Source organism: Lethenteron reissneri, chromosome 24 (genome assembly GCF_015708825.2).
Source record: "Lethenteron reissneri isolate LAM-NWPU_2019-01 chromosome 24, ASM1570882v1, whole genome shotgun sequence".
Classification (NCBI taxonomy): Eukaryota; Metazoa; Chordata; class Hyperoartia; order Petromyzontiformes; family Petromyzontidae; genus Lethenteron; species Lethenteron reissneri.
In genome coordinates this window covers 2,676,342-2,690,846 of record NC_083802.1, presented here as the reverse complement: position 1 = coordinate 2,690,846, position 14,505 = coordinate 2,676,342, and the positions used below count along the sequence as shown (strand labels likewise).

Below are 14,505 nucleotides of genomic sequence, written 5' to 3'. Positions count from 1 at the left end.
TAACCCTTGATCATTCCCTTAACATGGTAAGTAATTTACATGGCCTATGGCATGAAACATTATATTCCATGATTACCATTAGTGGCCTGAAAAATAATGGTAAAAGTATGCAATACTCTTTTTTATGAAGCTGAAGTGGTATGTTTTCTGAAAAATATTATTTCAATAGCAAAAGTAGTTCAAAGCATGAGGCAAAACAGTGGAAAATAGACCAAGACTTTTTAAAACAATGCAGTGCTTATCACATTTGGTGCAGTGGTTTAACTGTTGGCCATTAGAAATCAAACCCAAGTCGTGGTGGGTCGTTCTGGGAATGTATAAGCATGGCTCGATTCTTGATCCATTGCTCTATGGACATTTGGATCCACAGGGATAGGTCAGCCATCATACATAAAAACATCGTTTAACGTATTATTGGGTTGTATTACACGATATCAAAACTATTGACAATGCGTCTCTCTTTACCTTTGATCCAGTGACATCATGACTGTTTACATGGGTGGCCCATCTAAACGTGTCTCGTTCCCTTTGGCAAATGAGCTACTCTGCCACTTAGAAGGGAACTCTACGTGGGTGGAGCTGGCATGACCCAGTGAGGTTGGTGTGGGAATCCGGGCAGAACCCACTTTCCTAGTTCATAAACTTGGCCCGACTCACTTTTAAGGGATTGTGTAAATGTAGTATTAGTGAAAATTCAGGACAACAATGAGGATATCGGGGTAGGTTAGCAGTTAATTTCCGATTTGCAATATATCACACACATGACATAGGTTGTATATATAACAAGTACAGTAACACTATTCTTTGTCATCTGTGAATCTTAATATGGAGACCAAATACTCTCCTGTTATTCTTTTTGTTCATACATTTCTGACGAATTGACACATAAAAAGAAAAGGCTATTTCAGTGAATCAAGCGACTTCTAACAGTCCATTGTGCCATATCAGCTCTATATTATGAATACTATAGATAGAGTTTGTTGTGAATTGTTCTTTGCCATGGACCCAAACAAAACAAATATCCTTGAAGTTAAAAACACAACAGTGATATTGGGTTACATCACAACTCTTTTTGGTCTCCAACAAGAAAAATAGTGTAGAGCAGTTATTGCTCTACTCAGAGTAGCTTTGATCCGCAATTCCTGGTGTGGAGCCCCTCTGTGATGTGGACGTTACAGGACAAAGGGAGTTTAATTGCTTTCATTTAAGTTCCCATAGCGTTATTGCAGATAAAAAATGGCAAGTAAGTGCTTGACGTCTGATGACATTGTATTAGTTTAGCTGATTGTTGGCCCTGTTTATTTTTGGTTGTTGGTGGACGCCCTGTTGCCTTGTCACGTGTGTGACGTGGCAGCAGTGCCACCGTCCGCAAGTTACAGAGGTGTTGTGCAGAAGATCGAAGCAGTCTGCTATCTGAAGGGAACTTTTTTTTTATCAGCAAACTTTCTTTTTTGGAACAGCCCACATCATCATGGTAATGAGGTTTCATACTGTACTGTAATTTGAACAAAACTACTAAGCTAGGTTATTTTGGAAGCAGAGCAGTGTATCATCACCAGGCATTGTAAGCAAGCAAGCACACGCATTATTCTATTGCTGGAAAAAGGAAAATAGATATATAATTCGGTATCTCCACTGTAAATACGTGTAAAAAAATAATAAATATGAATACTGTATCCAGATGACAAGCTGCATATAGTGGTTTGTGATATGTTTCCATTACAAATTTTAAATAATTTCCATTTGTAACGTGCACAGTATTCGCTCACTCTCAAGAAGAGTGATTCAGAGGAGCGGGGAACCACAGACGAGTGGTGAAAGAAGCTACGTAGTGATCCGGAACTAAATTCCCCCCTCCCTCCAAGCTCTGCAATCATCTATATATTAAGGTGTAATTGTCCAATTAATGATTGTTTACATGTGGGAGGAAATCTGAGCACCTGGGGAAAACCCATACGTGTGAGGGGGCAACACTTAATCCCATACAGATAGAACAGGTGGGGTCCACATTTGCTATACCACCTTCACCTGGTGAGCCAGTGTATGTCACCTTGATGCCCGCGGGAAGGGAGTTTCACAACATTTGTATGATCCAACAAACCTCGCTTCCAGAGTGCCACGTGCATCGCCACCACTGCCGAGCTAATCTTACCATTGAACATTCTGCGTTATGAGCAGTCTTACACAAAGCCTTTTTCATTTTTGTTCTGATCTGCGGAACATTGTGGGGTTATTGTGTAAGATAAAAGTAAGTCACTGTTTTATTGAATAGAGACTGTCTGCACAATTTTGATAACCGATATTTGTTCCTACTTTTCTTTGGTTGGGGGCGATTTTCATCGAACCTGGGAATCATGTGACAGCCTCTCGAGTCATAATGTGTTCAATGGTACCACACTTACAGTTTACTCCTGGGAATTGCAAAAAAAAAACACAGACTCACTGCTTTATTACCATTACACTATGATAAACTACATTTCACACTCTGCTTATCCTCACTGCATTGTCTATCAATTGATTTACCTTTGATATGTTTTCATCGCTCAAAAAACACAATTTGTGGCATTGTGAAGAATATAAGTAGCAAAAGAGAAAAGCAGGCAATGTCTTCTTAACACATCTGTCGCTCCACATAAAAATAAAATTATATTTTACACAACCCATCGGCCCCACCGCCTTCTGGGAGTGCATCATTTCAGGAGCATTGATTCAAGTAAGCCTGACTGCTGCTTAGACACTGTATGTTGAAACCAGTCAACTGTTTGCTTGTATTCAATCAATGCTGGTGAACTGCCAGATGTGATAGGCAAGACACAAAGTTATATAACACATGACACACAACAGTTAGTATCTTTGTGGAGAATATAAATAGCCAATGGATATGCATACAATTCTCCTTCATATGTCTCTATGTAAAAAATACTTACAATTTTGACATGCCAATCAATTACACCACCATAGGTTCACAGTAAGATTGAACCTTTTCTCCACGTGACTAGAACGGCTCATTATTGGTCAACTTTACATTCTCATCAGCTGAGCTAGAGGGTTAACCATTAACTCTCCACAGCTCCAAAGATGATACACATTTCATATTCACTAACTTAAGGGTTGTGTAATTTGCGGAAGAGGTGGCAATAATATGGCACAAGTCCCCTAAAGTTCAGGTGCCTATGCTCGTAAACAAACACGCCTCAACCCATGTTACTCGTTTGCTATGTCTAAATTACTACAAATTGTTACTACTGGTGTCACTCTTGCGCTGTGTCTGTAGTCACACCCGTGACAGCAGTCTAATAAACATCACAATAAACATCACAATAAACGTCGCAATAAACGTCACAATAAACATCACAATAAACATCGCACTAAACGTCACGCGGACACAGCGTTTCGTGTTGTCATTCGACCCACTCGTCATTGTGAAATGTGTATTCACAGCACTGGTATTCTTAAAAGTGTCTGTACATCTTCAGGTCTTTCCGTGAATGTTGTTTCTGTAGTGTGTTAGGTGACGGTGAATTGTTCATGTCTACAAGTACTTCGTTCACCACGAGCCGTTGGTTGAATGTTTGTTAAGGCACACATTTTTTTTATGGGGATTAGTAATCTTGAATGCGGATACTTTTCTCGTACGCAATTGCGCGTACATAGCTCATGTTGTCTTTACCATTGCTTTAACTTGATGGTGTTATCTTGTATATATTTATCGAGTTTGAAGCGCTGTCCTTTTTGCTGATAAAATATTTGTTCAGCTGGGTATAAAAATGTCAGTTCCATAGCATAACATTTTTTAAAAAGACAGTGCTACTACTAAAGTGCCTGTGTGCTAAAGCCACAGTAATGTGTTTTCTCGCTAAACGCAGTGCTCTGCTCTGGGTTGCCTATGTTTAAAGCCAGTTAAACAAATGTGTTTGGATCATGCCCATTTCAATTAGTTTGGTGCATCTGTTAAGTTACACATTACACTTTGTAAAAAAAAATATAATTTGTTACCTTTTTTTAAAGGGCTGCTATTTAAGTCTTGGGCATTTTTATTTTAGAAATCTCACTGCACCGTGTCCTCAGAAGCATTCGTCTTACGCATGCACAACGCTCGTTGCTTGCTTTACTCGCAAACAAAGCATCTGGCAGCACTGAAGTTCTTGAGAAAGTGAGAGCCTCACTGGGGCCAATCATGCAGGGATCAAGACTCAGGAAGTTTGCACTAGCAAGCCCTCCCCCACCACCACCACACACGTCACCCTCGCTTTGCACGATGTGCAGCCTTCCTCCACGTTAACAGTAACAGGACTAACGGCTTAGCTGACGTGAGGCTTCAACCGGAGCACACTTGTGTCCACTCAGGCTCTGCGTGACAGGCGACGACTGGACCTCTGCGCGAATCACAGCCTTCTCTCGATCCACTTTGACAACGTGGCCAGCTGCTTGCTTGCAAGGAGGCATCTTCAACACTTCTTGGGCTCAGTTCGCACGGTGATTTCTGTAGATGTGGGAACGTTTGCTGAGCTGAGGGTTTTTATTTGATCTCGTGGGTTATTCATTCGGAGAGCTGATAGCACAGCAAAGGCAACGTCATCGGAGTCAACCTTGTCGCTATGGATATCTTTACAAACACGCCGGTCTGCCCGGGGAGAAGCACAGTGAGATATTGCTGTACGTCCGATGGAAGCATGTCTGTTATCTTGGAAAAGTAAAACATTCTCCTTCAGATAAGCAACAGATGTTAACCGCATAGACCTGCATTTCAGGGAAAGGTGATTGTGTTATAAAAAAACATAGAAAAAAAGCGAAGACCATTTCATGTTTTGGAACTTGACAATTATAGTTTACCAAACAATATTTAGTATCTGAAAATAAATCGGAATTCTACATTTTAAAACAAATGTTTTGGGCTAAAAACAAAAACAACTTTTTGTGGCAACGAAACTTGAGACAACTCATTAAGTCAGTGGGAAAAAAAAACTTTCATTTCATTATTTTAATTCCTCTTCGGGGCAGGGCAGTTGTTGGGTCGATTTAGTGGAGAGTGTACAGACTTTTTGTGCCTTGATTTGGCTCTGTGAGCATGGCCAAAGCTATGCTGTGGCAAGATAAACGACGCCGGAGGCAGTACATGCTGGGGAGGTCTGCTTCAGAACGATCCCCAAGCGGCGTGGTGCTGGTCAAGGTGAGCTGTGGCAGGGACACGGACCCCAGGAAGCACCGACACCTCTCCTGTTTACCTCTCAATCGGTGGTCTTGTCAACATGTTCACATTTGAATGTGCAGGCTTTGTTGCGCGCTTACAGTCCATGTTTCGCATTCTTGCTGGGGTTTTCACTCTTAATATATCTTGGGTATTGTAATGATCACAAATGTGGCCACTCGACCAGTTTCAAATTCAGCTAAGAATGCAATGCATTTCTACTCAGCCTTGGTGATGTGGAGGCCCTGTTTATTGGTGAATCCTATTATTTCTATTCTTTCACAAAATGGACTTCTTTCAGCACTAATATGGCTAAATGCGGATAACGGAATGGATATGCTGTCATTTATAGGATAATTGAGGATTGCAGGAAATGTAGATGTTCCGTGGATAAGTTGTGTTACTCTACATGTTTGTAATGGAGATATTACAACTCCACAATCACTCACCTACAAATGAAAATGTGTGTAACTTGTATGACAACTTCCCTTTAGGAGTTAGAGGGTCTGACAGAGATCAGCTAATTATATCAAACTACAAAACTACAATTTTCTTTATATATTTTTTATTGCAGATTTTATTAATTAGAAATCGTACTGTTGCTGTTAGGACACACATACATTATCATAATAGCCTTTACTATTGTGAGTGACTGAGCATTTTCTTTTTTTTATAGCAATCGTCATCATCAGCCATTGAAGGCTTCTGCAGGCCACCGCTTTACCTATTGATTCTGCTCTGTTATAATCCACTTGGGACCTGCACATTAGCTGATTTTATCGCTCCATCTCCTTGGTGAATGTACTGTCAGACAAGTTCCGTTTCTTGGCTTTCACTTATTTATCTTGACCATCGCCCATCATTCCTTCTAGTGACACATGTCCTGTCCAAGCCCACTTACTTTTCCTTACGGTTTAAATTATGTCATTAAGCTGCTTATGTTCTCCAATCTACGTTTTCCTACATCCACCGGTCAATGTAATTCCATAATTGCATCTCTCCATGCTTTTTCCATTTTCATACTTTCTATACTTTTAATTACCGCCATGTTTCTGAACAATGTGTCATGGCAGGTAGTATACGCCGGTTAAACACTTAGACACAATGCTATGTTAATTCTCACAGCTTTTCAAAAGCACTCCAACCTGTTCTCATCCACCTCTCTATGGCATCATTTCGATGTTGATCTCCCTTCAACAGCTGTTTCATGTACACAAATTGAAATTTACAGGTCTGTCTGTCTGACAGATATTTACAATTGTTTAGAGTAATTTTTTTGTGCATGACCTTTTTTTGCTCATTTATCCAGAGCCCAACTTTTTTTACCTTTATTCTTCTAACATTTCCTGTGGTTCATCACAATTCTACATTATAATTACCATTTCATCAGCAAATCGGATGTGTTCATGTTTTCTCCATGGATATTTTTGCCTTTTTAGTCTAAAATAATTTTTGGAAAATATATTTTAACGTCCCTGTGAATAACCTGTCGAAAGCGTTTAACTTTTATGAATTTCGGTACTTCGTATAATCTTACTCTGGTAATGCTGCTGGATATTACTTTTAGGCCTGGACAAACCGTTGGGGCGACGACTGTCAGCACATATTTGGAATGGCATGGTGCATTAGCAGTTGTTGTGCCAGGTTCAAGTTAATTTAATGTAGGGTTTTACACAGATCTGTGTCGTATATCAATTGTTACCAATGTGCGTGGCCAGGAGTTGAACTTGTGTTACTGGAAGTTGATCTTTTGGTGATTCATGACATCGTTCACTTTGTTTCTCACTACAATATTGAATAATATATTGTTGAATTCCTTAATTTGTGTTGCAGTACATTACTCAGCGGATATGTTTACATTTCTGAATATCACACTAGAATTCCCAAAAACACATAAATGATCACAATTGCTTTATTTGGCCCAATATTAATGAAAAAATACTTCCTCAGTAACACTGTATTGATGACCACGATAGAAAAAATGTATTGCACATACGCACGTCAGTATTCCATTGAAATGTGGTTACAATAAGATTTTTAAAATGGCCCAACCCTGCTGGTGAGACATTATGAGTAATTGTTTAACATTGACAGTAGGTCTTTTTATATATATAAAGTCTAGTTGTTTTTGTTGATCAGTTACTATGGTGCATCTGTACTTGGGACCGAGTTACTGTGGCTGATGTGTTCGACATTTACACTTGTTTACTCAGCAAAGCATCACTGAGTTCTATGTGACTTATTCAGGAGGATCCTGTCAAGTTTTCACAGTCGGGCCAATGATTGCTATAATTCCAATTGAGTCATTTATCGGTCATTTTTCAAATTTGGACCATGCTTTTGGCACACAGTGCCCTGCTCTTGCAAATAAAGTCACCGAATCTTTAACATCCACTTAATAATAATACACCGGCAGTAACAAGCATGGCGGCCATTGTATTTGAACTGTGAAACTCGGACAAGCGGTGAATTGGCTGCCACTGGGCCATGTCACCTCCACAACTATTTGTTAATGAATTGTAGATGTTGCAATGCTCTACTGTGCTTGACTATGGTGTCACGTGCATGAACCTTTGTTCATGTTGACAATACCATATACTGTGTACAGTATTTAATCCACCTCTGTATTTTTTTTTGCAGTGTAAATATATCAAATGTCAAAGTCAATAATACTCTGCAGTACATATACAATGTAACTAGGATTTAGCATTAAAATAGACATGTGCAATCTGAAAATGGTTGCATGTTTTTTTTAAACATATGTTAGATGGTCTTAAAGGTGAAACTCTGCCAATAGAGTATGATAAATATGTAATGACGACTTGACACACTTCTCTTGAGATGGCACATTATTGAAGACACCTTCACTTGACCTCAGGTGAAGATCCCATTGCAACAGCCCCGAGTCTCCCACGCATCTCCCTTATATATCAACCGAGACCACGCCCCCCTTCTCGATCATTTTCGCTGACTTTGGACGCTCACTCTACCGGCAGGGAGGCGTGATGTTAGCACGATGCACGAACCTGGCTCAACGCTGTGGGATGCATATGAGGGTATCACACAGATGCGCTTGGTGAAGTCACCACCACGCACTTACCTGTCCGCACGCCAGCTAGCCAGCCAAACTTTTTTTGTAATCATAGCGTAATATAAAGTGGCATTCTTATGAAGCCCCAAACTCCACTACGAATTTATCGTGTGTCCAGGGCTGAGCCGTAGACAGTCATATTGTCTGTGGATTCATTCTTTCTATTTACATTTTCCCATGGATAATGAGTCACATGGAAGTGGTGGAAAAGTCATCATCTTATATAAGCATGCCTAGTACGGAGGTCAACACTGGTCATTTTCTCCGTAAGTGCCAGAGATGGTTACAGTATAGTGCAAATACGTGAAAGTGCCAGTTGAAGTTTTCATAATACCGAATACTGGCAAAGAGGCAAATGATAATAATTTGTAAGAATATTTAAATATTAAGCACAGAATGTAAATTATAGAGGGTAACATTATCATTGAGTGTTTTGCCAGTTAGAGTACGATGAAAATGTAGCCATCTAAGTCAATCACAAAGTAGATTTCCGTTTTTCCACTCTTGCAGACAGTCCGTGATAATGGTGGCTATTGTTTGGCACATGTACGGTAATTTACCGCGAGAGAGATTAAATGAATGTAGTCTGTAAGCTGACAAGTTAAAAAGTAATTGTGCGCTGTTACTTATTGACTTGTTTTTATACCAGGAAGTCTCTTAGAGTGGAACAAACAAATTACATTGGTCGTTAAGGTGTTGGTGAAATTAACACTTGGGATTACATTGCACACAAAAATGTTTGATGATTATTTAATAATCACAGCAAAAATCATGGCCATTCATGTCTTTGTTGGCATGCGCTTGTGATCCAGCCTTGTGGAGGCAAGCGTGAGTGAATCTCACAAATATTGCAAAACTTCCCCGTGGGAATTGATGGTGCCAATCGCCGTGGATTCCTGGGGGAGAGTCTGGTACAGCAAGTGTCGATTCATCCTTCTGTCCTGTCTGTACGGGATAGAGTGTTGCCCCTTCACACATTTGGGGTTTCTTTCGGTAAAGTCACGTAGGTAGAAAAATAAGAGTATGGATTCCTGCAGTCACGAAAGCTTCAAATCAAGATTTTCTCCAGGTGTCCTGGTTTCCTCCCATATATGTAAACAGTCAACAATTGACTGAAAACATCTAATATATATAAAAAAAAGATGCAGGACTCTGCTGAAAGAGTGTTTGGACGCGGTATGGCTTTAATGGGTAAATAAGTAGAACGATGTTGGATATGATACATACTATTTTACACAAATGTCCTGCATATTGAGGTATAGTGATTCTCCACACTGGTGTTTCGATGAATTGTCACGATGTAGGGCCATCATTTGATTCGGGAATCCATTATTATTTTAGTAATATTTATATACTTTTGTAGCCTACATGTAACATGAACAAATCCTGTGCATATAATTGCATGCATAAACAACACTGACAAAATAAGATTTGCTGCATATATCATCAGCCTAAATAATATCTATTAATTGGTACATGTATGCATTATTGCACCTGCTGCATATAAATTAGATATTTCCTTTGAAGGAGTAATTACTGTGTAAAATATTAGTACATGAAGGTTTTATATAAATCGTTTGATGCAAACTTATATTAGCTTCTATTAATATATTTGTTTTACTTTTACTGTTTAATTGGTGTTATAAGGATCTATGGAAATTACATTTGGCATGCGAATTAAGTTTGTAATAGAATACTGAATTTTTATTGCCTTCGCATTTGCACGGGGGGGGGCGTGACGTCAGCACGATGCATCACTGTGGGATGTGGGTGACGTCACGACCGCACACTAGCGTGCCAAGCAGCCAGCAAAACTTTTTTTTCTCCCTAATATAGGATGATATGATAATATAAACCTATTTTAACAAACTTTTGTATTTCCATAGGTAGTATAAAATAGACATACAATTTATCTTTAAAATAATATCGTTTTCATGTGATGCCATTCCAAATCTTGCGATTTATTCTATCAAGACGAGCCTACTCTACCTTTGTCTTTGTGTATGTGTGTGTGAAGTCAAGGTCTAGATTAATGCACGGTAAACGAACATTAGGAAGTGACTGATTTCTGTTAACAATTCATATTCCAATGTTACGTGGGATTCATAAACAATTGGATATTAGTATATGTTCCATTAGTTTAGTAATGGGTGGTGTTAGGGTAGACACTCGAAATTAAAGACTCATAGGCAGTGCAGAGCGTATGTACAGCGATACGATACAGGTAACGATATAAATCGGACGACAGCGTGATACTGTACTGAGATTAAACGGAAAGGGAGGCAAAACTTTCCGGCTATGGGGATTTTATCGTTGATTTTTGGGGGAAAATTGTTCAGTTTCCGACGTACGGAAAATTCTGGTGATGGATCGTTCTCGAGAACTTAACCCTTCCGTAACCCGGGGACTGCCTGTTTTTATAACAATTCCCACATTTTCCCTCCACCCACAAGTAATACATTGGTCACCATTGAGGGTCACGATTTGATTGAAGAAGACATTTTTTGTCTCATTTGTATTGTCTGCCTTATTTGTTTGTGTCCGCCTTATTTTGTTCTGGCTTGGTTATAGTGTGTCATTGATGGCATTTTCTGGACAGTAGCATTTGCATATCATTTGCATATGTATAGTTAATCGTCATTTGTTGCATTCAGAATGCGATGCATATGTCGTGATCTCTATTATCAATTTTAATAGATGAATCATTACATGCCTACAGCAGATGTAATATACTGTCATGAAGTTGGGTATAGCGTGAGCTATGGTGCCTATGTTTTAGTATTATGTTGAACTTCTTTCGCACCGTAAGCAGCCAACCGTGCGAATTGGAGGTGCGGCGGAAGGACAACTAACTAAACACAAAAATCAGTTCTAAAGAAATGAGTTTTCAATATAGATTTAAAAGTGCATCGGGCTGGAGGGTGGGTTGGAGGGCTGAAGTGTGACGTCGTATACCTTAAATTCAATTAGCACGGTTGGCTACATACAGTGTGAAATACGTTTTACATTACTCGTTGTGCATGACTGCCAATCCAGTTCTAAACTAAACTTTTTGTTAATCATACCAGGTAAGGCCCACTGAGCTTATATAGTTATTTTTCATGAGTAACCTGGCTCAATGAAGTGGCTTATCACGTGGAAATGTATAGCAATCAAATACTCTAAAAGCATATTTCTAAATGTAGAGGGAAAAACTGGAGGACCTGGACAAAAATGCACGCGAGCACAGGGAGAACATGCAAACTCCAAATATACAGATGTCAGGGTCGGGATTGAACCGATGACCTCCTGTATACCGGGTGAGGTAGTTAACAACTCGCCACTGCGAGATAATTTGATATATAATTTGCGGAGGCTCAGTGGGGTAACAACCGTCACAAAATATTGAGAAAGTGGTTTCATATGTTCTATCATGGCTGGAAAAATCTAATGGAAATGTCCTGGTACATAATAATGTATGCATACATGTGCAGTGGCAAAATGTTCTGCATTGTATCATAGCATTGTGTCTAGTAGCCATCTTTTGCCTCTCCTAGCCAAGTGTAGGAAATTTTTGTTCTTTTTTGCATGTATGAGCATGAAGTCCGCATTGGCATAAATGAAGTAACCATAAAGTAACCATGGAGCCAAATGTATGCCTATATCGCCTGCCCATGAAAAAATATAATGGATTATGAGAATGTTTACACTGGAGGAATCCGATGAGCTATAAAGCTCTTTTTCCACAGATGTCCAGTCGGCGCAGATCAGAACGTTGCAACAACAAACAATACTAGAACATTATAGAAGTGCAAAGTATAGGAAAAGGTTTATATAAAAATAAATTGACATTCTACAGTGTCACAAGAACATGATTGCATGTTGGGAAATTAAGAGAAGTCATCTGTTTCATTTACCTTTGCGAATGCCCTGTCTCTCTCCCACCCTCACTCCACAGGTTCACAGAGAATGTCCACTTGTTGACCCATCCTGTTACACTGCAGACGTGGACACAGACCCACAAGTGCACTCTACAGCACCGCCAGGTTAGTGGAATCACCGCCTCTCATTGCCTACTTCGTGGACACATCCAGTCATTGCGGACAACAGAGGGGCGTTTTATGTTTATATTCTTTGGTTCTTTCGGTAAAGTCACGTAAAGTCTCTTACTTTTTTTAACCTCTTGTTTTGCAGCAGCTCTCTTGAGCATTTCAGAAATTGTCTTCTTGCTGTGGTTGTCCCACCTGATGACGGGCGCTTGTGTTGCGCCCGAAACGTCGCGAATTTATTTATTTATTTTATTTTTTCACTTCCGTGACTTTACCGAAAGAACCAAAGAGTCCTTGCAGTCACGAAAACTTCAAATCTAGAGTGTTTTATGTTGCTATTTTGAATAATTTTATAACTCACAACTTAAAAATATATTTACATAAGGAAAATTCATATGCGATACTGACAATGTAACATCCACTTTATTTACATAACTGTATGAGAAAATAAATAAGACTGCTCACATTATCGTGTAACTCACTTGTTTTGCATGGTACTAGCAAGAGATTGACTCGGATCTTTACTTGTTTTAAGGTGAAGAGGTCATTATTCCAAATACCACTGATGTCATTGCACATTGCCATTCCTTCCATCTGGCAGATCATACATTTGTTAGCCAGTTGACTCACTACAGTGTTCCCTTAAGTATCCAACCATCTGGATTCAGGTCTTCCCCGTTGACACCAATTTCTCGGAGCCCACTGCAATGCCTTTCTCTAGTAACCTATAACTTCTACAGCTTACAGATATACCATACTCATTTTTTATAAGGTGTGCGACACTTTACGATGACCACTTGAATCCCAAATCCTGCCACGGAATTCCAAAGGCCCTCCGCATGCACCAACACCATTCTTTCCTCATCCTCAGCTCTTTCCTCATCTCTGATTGCATAACATTTGGAAGACTGTTACAGTGGGAAAACCTTCCACTTTCAGCTTACCATTTTATTTTTGTTGGATATCATTCTGTAAAAAACCTGTATGAAACATGTGATGAGTGTTGTTGTGAGACACCTTTGATTATTGTAGTTTTCAAGTATAGTTGGCATGTTATTTGATTATTGTGAGTTTATGGATATTGTGGGTGGTTGGGTGATATTCTCTCAACGTTTTAAAACCTGCAATACATGTGAGAATGCTGTACACGGACCCACAGTTAACCAACCACCTTGCAATTACGTATTCCAATTGTGGTATATCAAGGCCCTTTTATATGTAATTGCAAATGAACATTCAGAATATTAGCGAACAAGAGTATAATGTTAGTGGAATTAACTATGACCGCTGGAATCGGCTGAAAACCCTTAAAAAGTTCAAATTGTTGCAACTCTAATTAGAATTATGACACAAAATTTATTTTGCTACCCCTACATTTACATTCTTACACCCACACATATACCCCAGTTTCTAAGTCTCCATCAGACGAGAAGTCAGAAAATAATTTACGAGGGCTAAAAAGCACAAAGAACCGACATGGGCAATGATCGATCAGGTGATAGCTTGAGCAATGGGAAGAAGGTCTTGACACATTTGAGAGAACGTTGACTGCACAGTTCGTATTGGCATCAGCATAATGACAATGTTGTCTAGAAGTGGATATAGAATGCATTACAACGAATATCACTATGACGGTAATAATGATTATGTATTGTATGTAGTTGTGTGAGCCTGGCTACTCATACTATAATGTGAAAGATAAACAATCTTTGGCTCTTTCGGCGAAGATAGAAAAATAAAAAATAAAGTGAATAAAAATAGTACTGTAGCCTGGTTCTTAATCGGAGTGAGTGTCCTGGCAGTCTTTCATGTAGACTGTAGCCTGGTTATTAAGTTTGGTGAGTGTACTGGCATTCTATAATGTAGACTGTAACAATGGTTATTAAGCTGGGTGAGTCTACATTATAGACTGCCAGTACACTAACTAAACTTAATAACCAGACTACAGTCTACATTATAGACTGCTGGTACGGTCACCAAAGGTTGTCTACATTATAGACTGCTAGTACACTCACCCAGCTTAAGAACCAGGCTACAGTCTACATTATAGACTGCTAGTACACTCACCCAGCTTAAGAACCAGGCTACAGTCTACATTATAGACTGCCCATACACTCACTCCGATTAAGAACCAGGCTACAGTATTATTATTTTATTATTATTTTTATTGACTTTATTTTTATTTGTTTATCTACTGT

The 14,505-nt window shown here is 39.2% G+C and overlaps 1 protein-coding gene across 7 annotated transcripts in view; it reads left to right on the top strand.

Annotated features, from left to right (window-relative positions):
• Window positions 1–14,505, top strand: part of LOC133346416 (uncharacterized) — a 187,844-nt gene that overhangs the window by 98,485 nt on the left and 74,854 nt on the right. For 6 of the 7 annotated variants that reach the window (XM_061557959.1, XM_061557956.1, XM_061557957.1 and 3 more), the window contains exon 4: window positions 12,217–12,304. In XM_061557959.1, the coding sequence (XP_061413943.1) occupies window positions 12,217–12,304 (88 nt within the window). Of the gene's footprint in view, window positions 1–4,324; window positions 4,657–12,216; window positions 12,305–14,505 lie in introns of those variants that run through there. The other variant, XM_061557960.1, reaches the window with a different exon arrangement.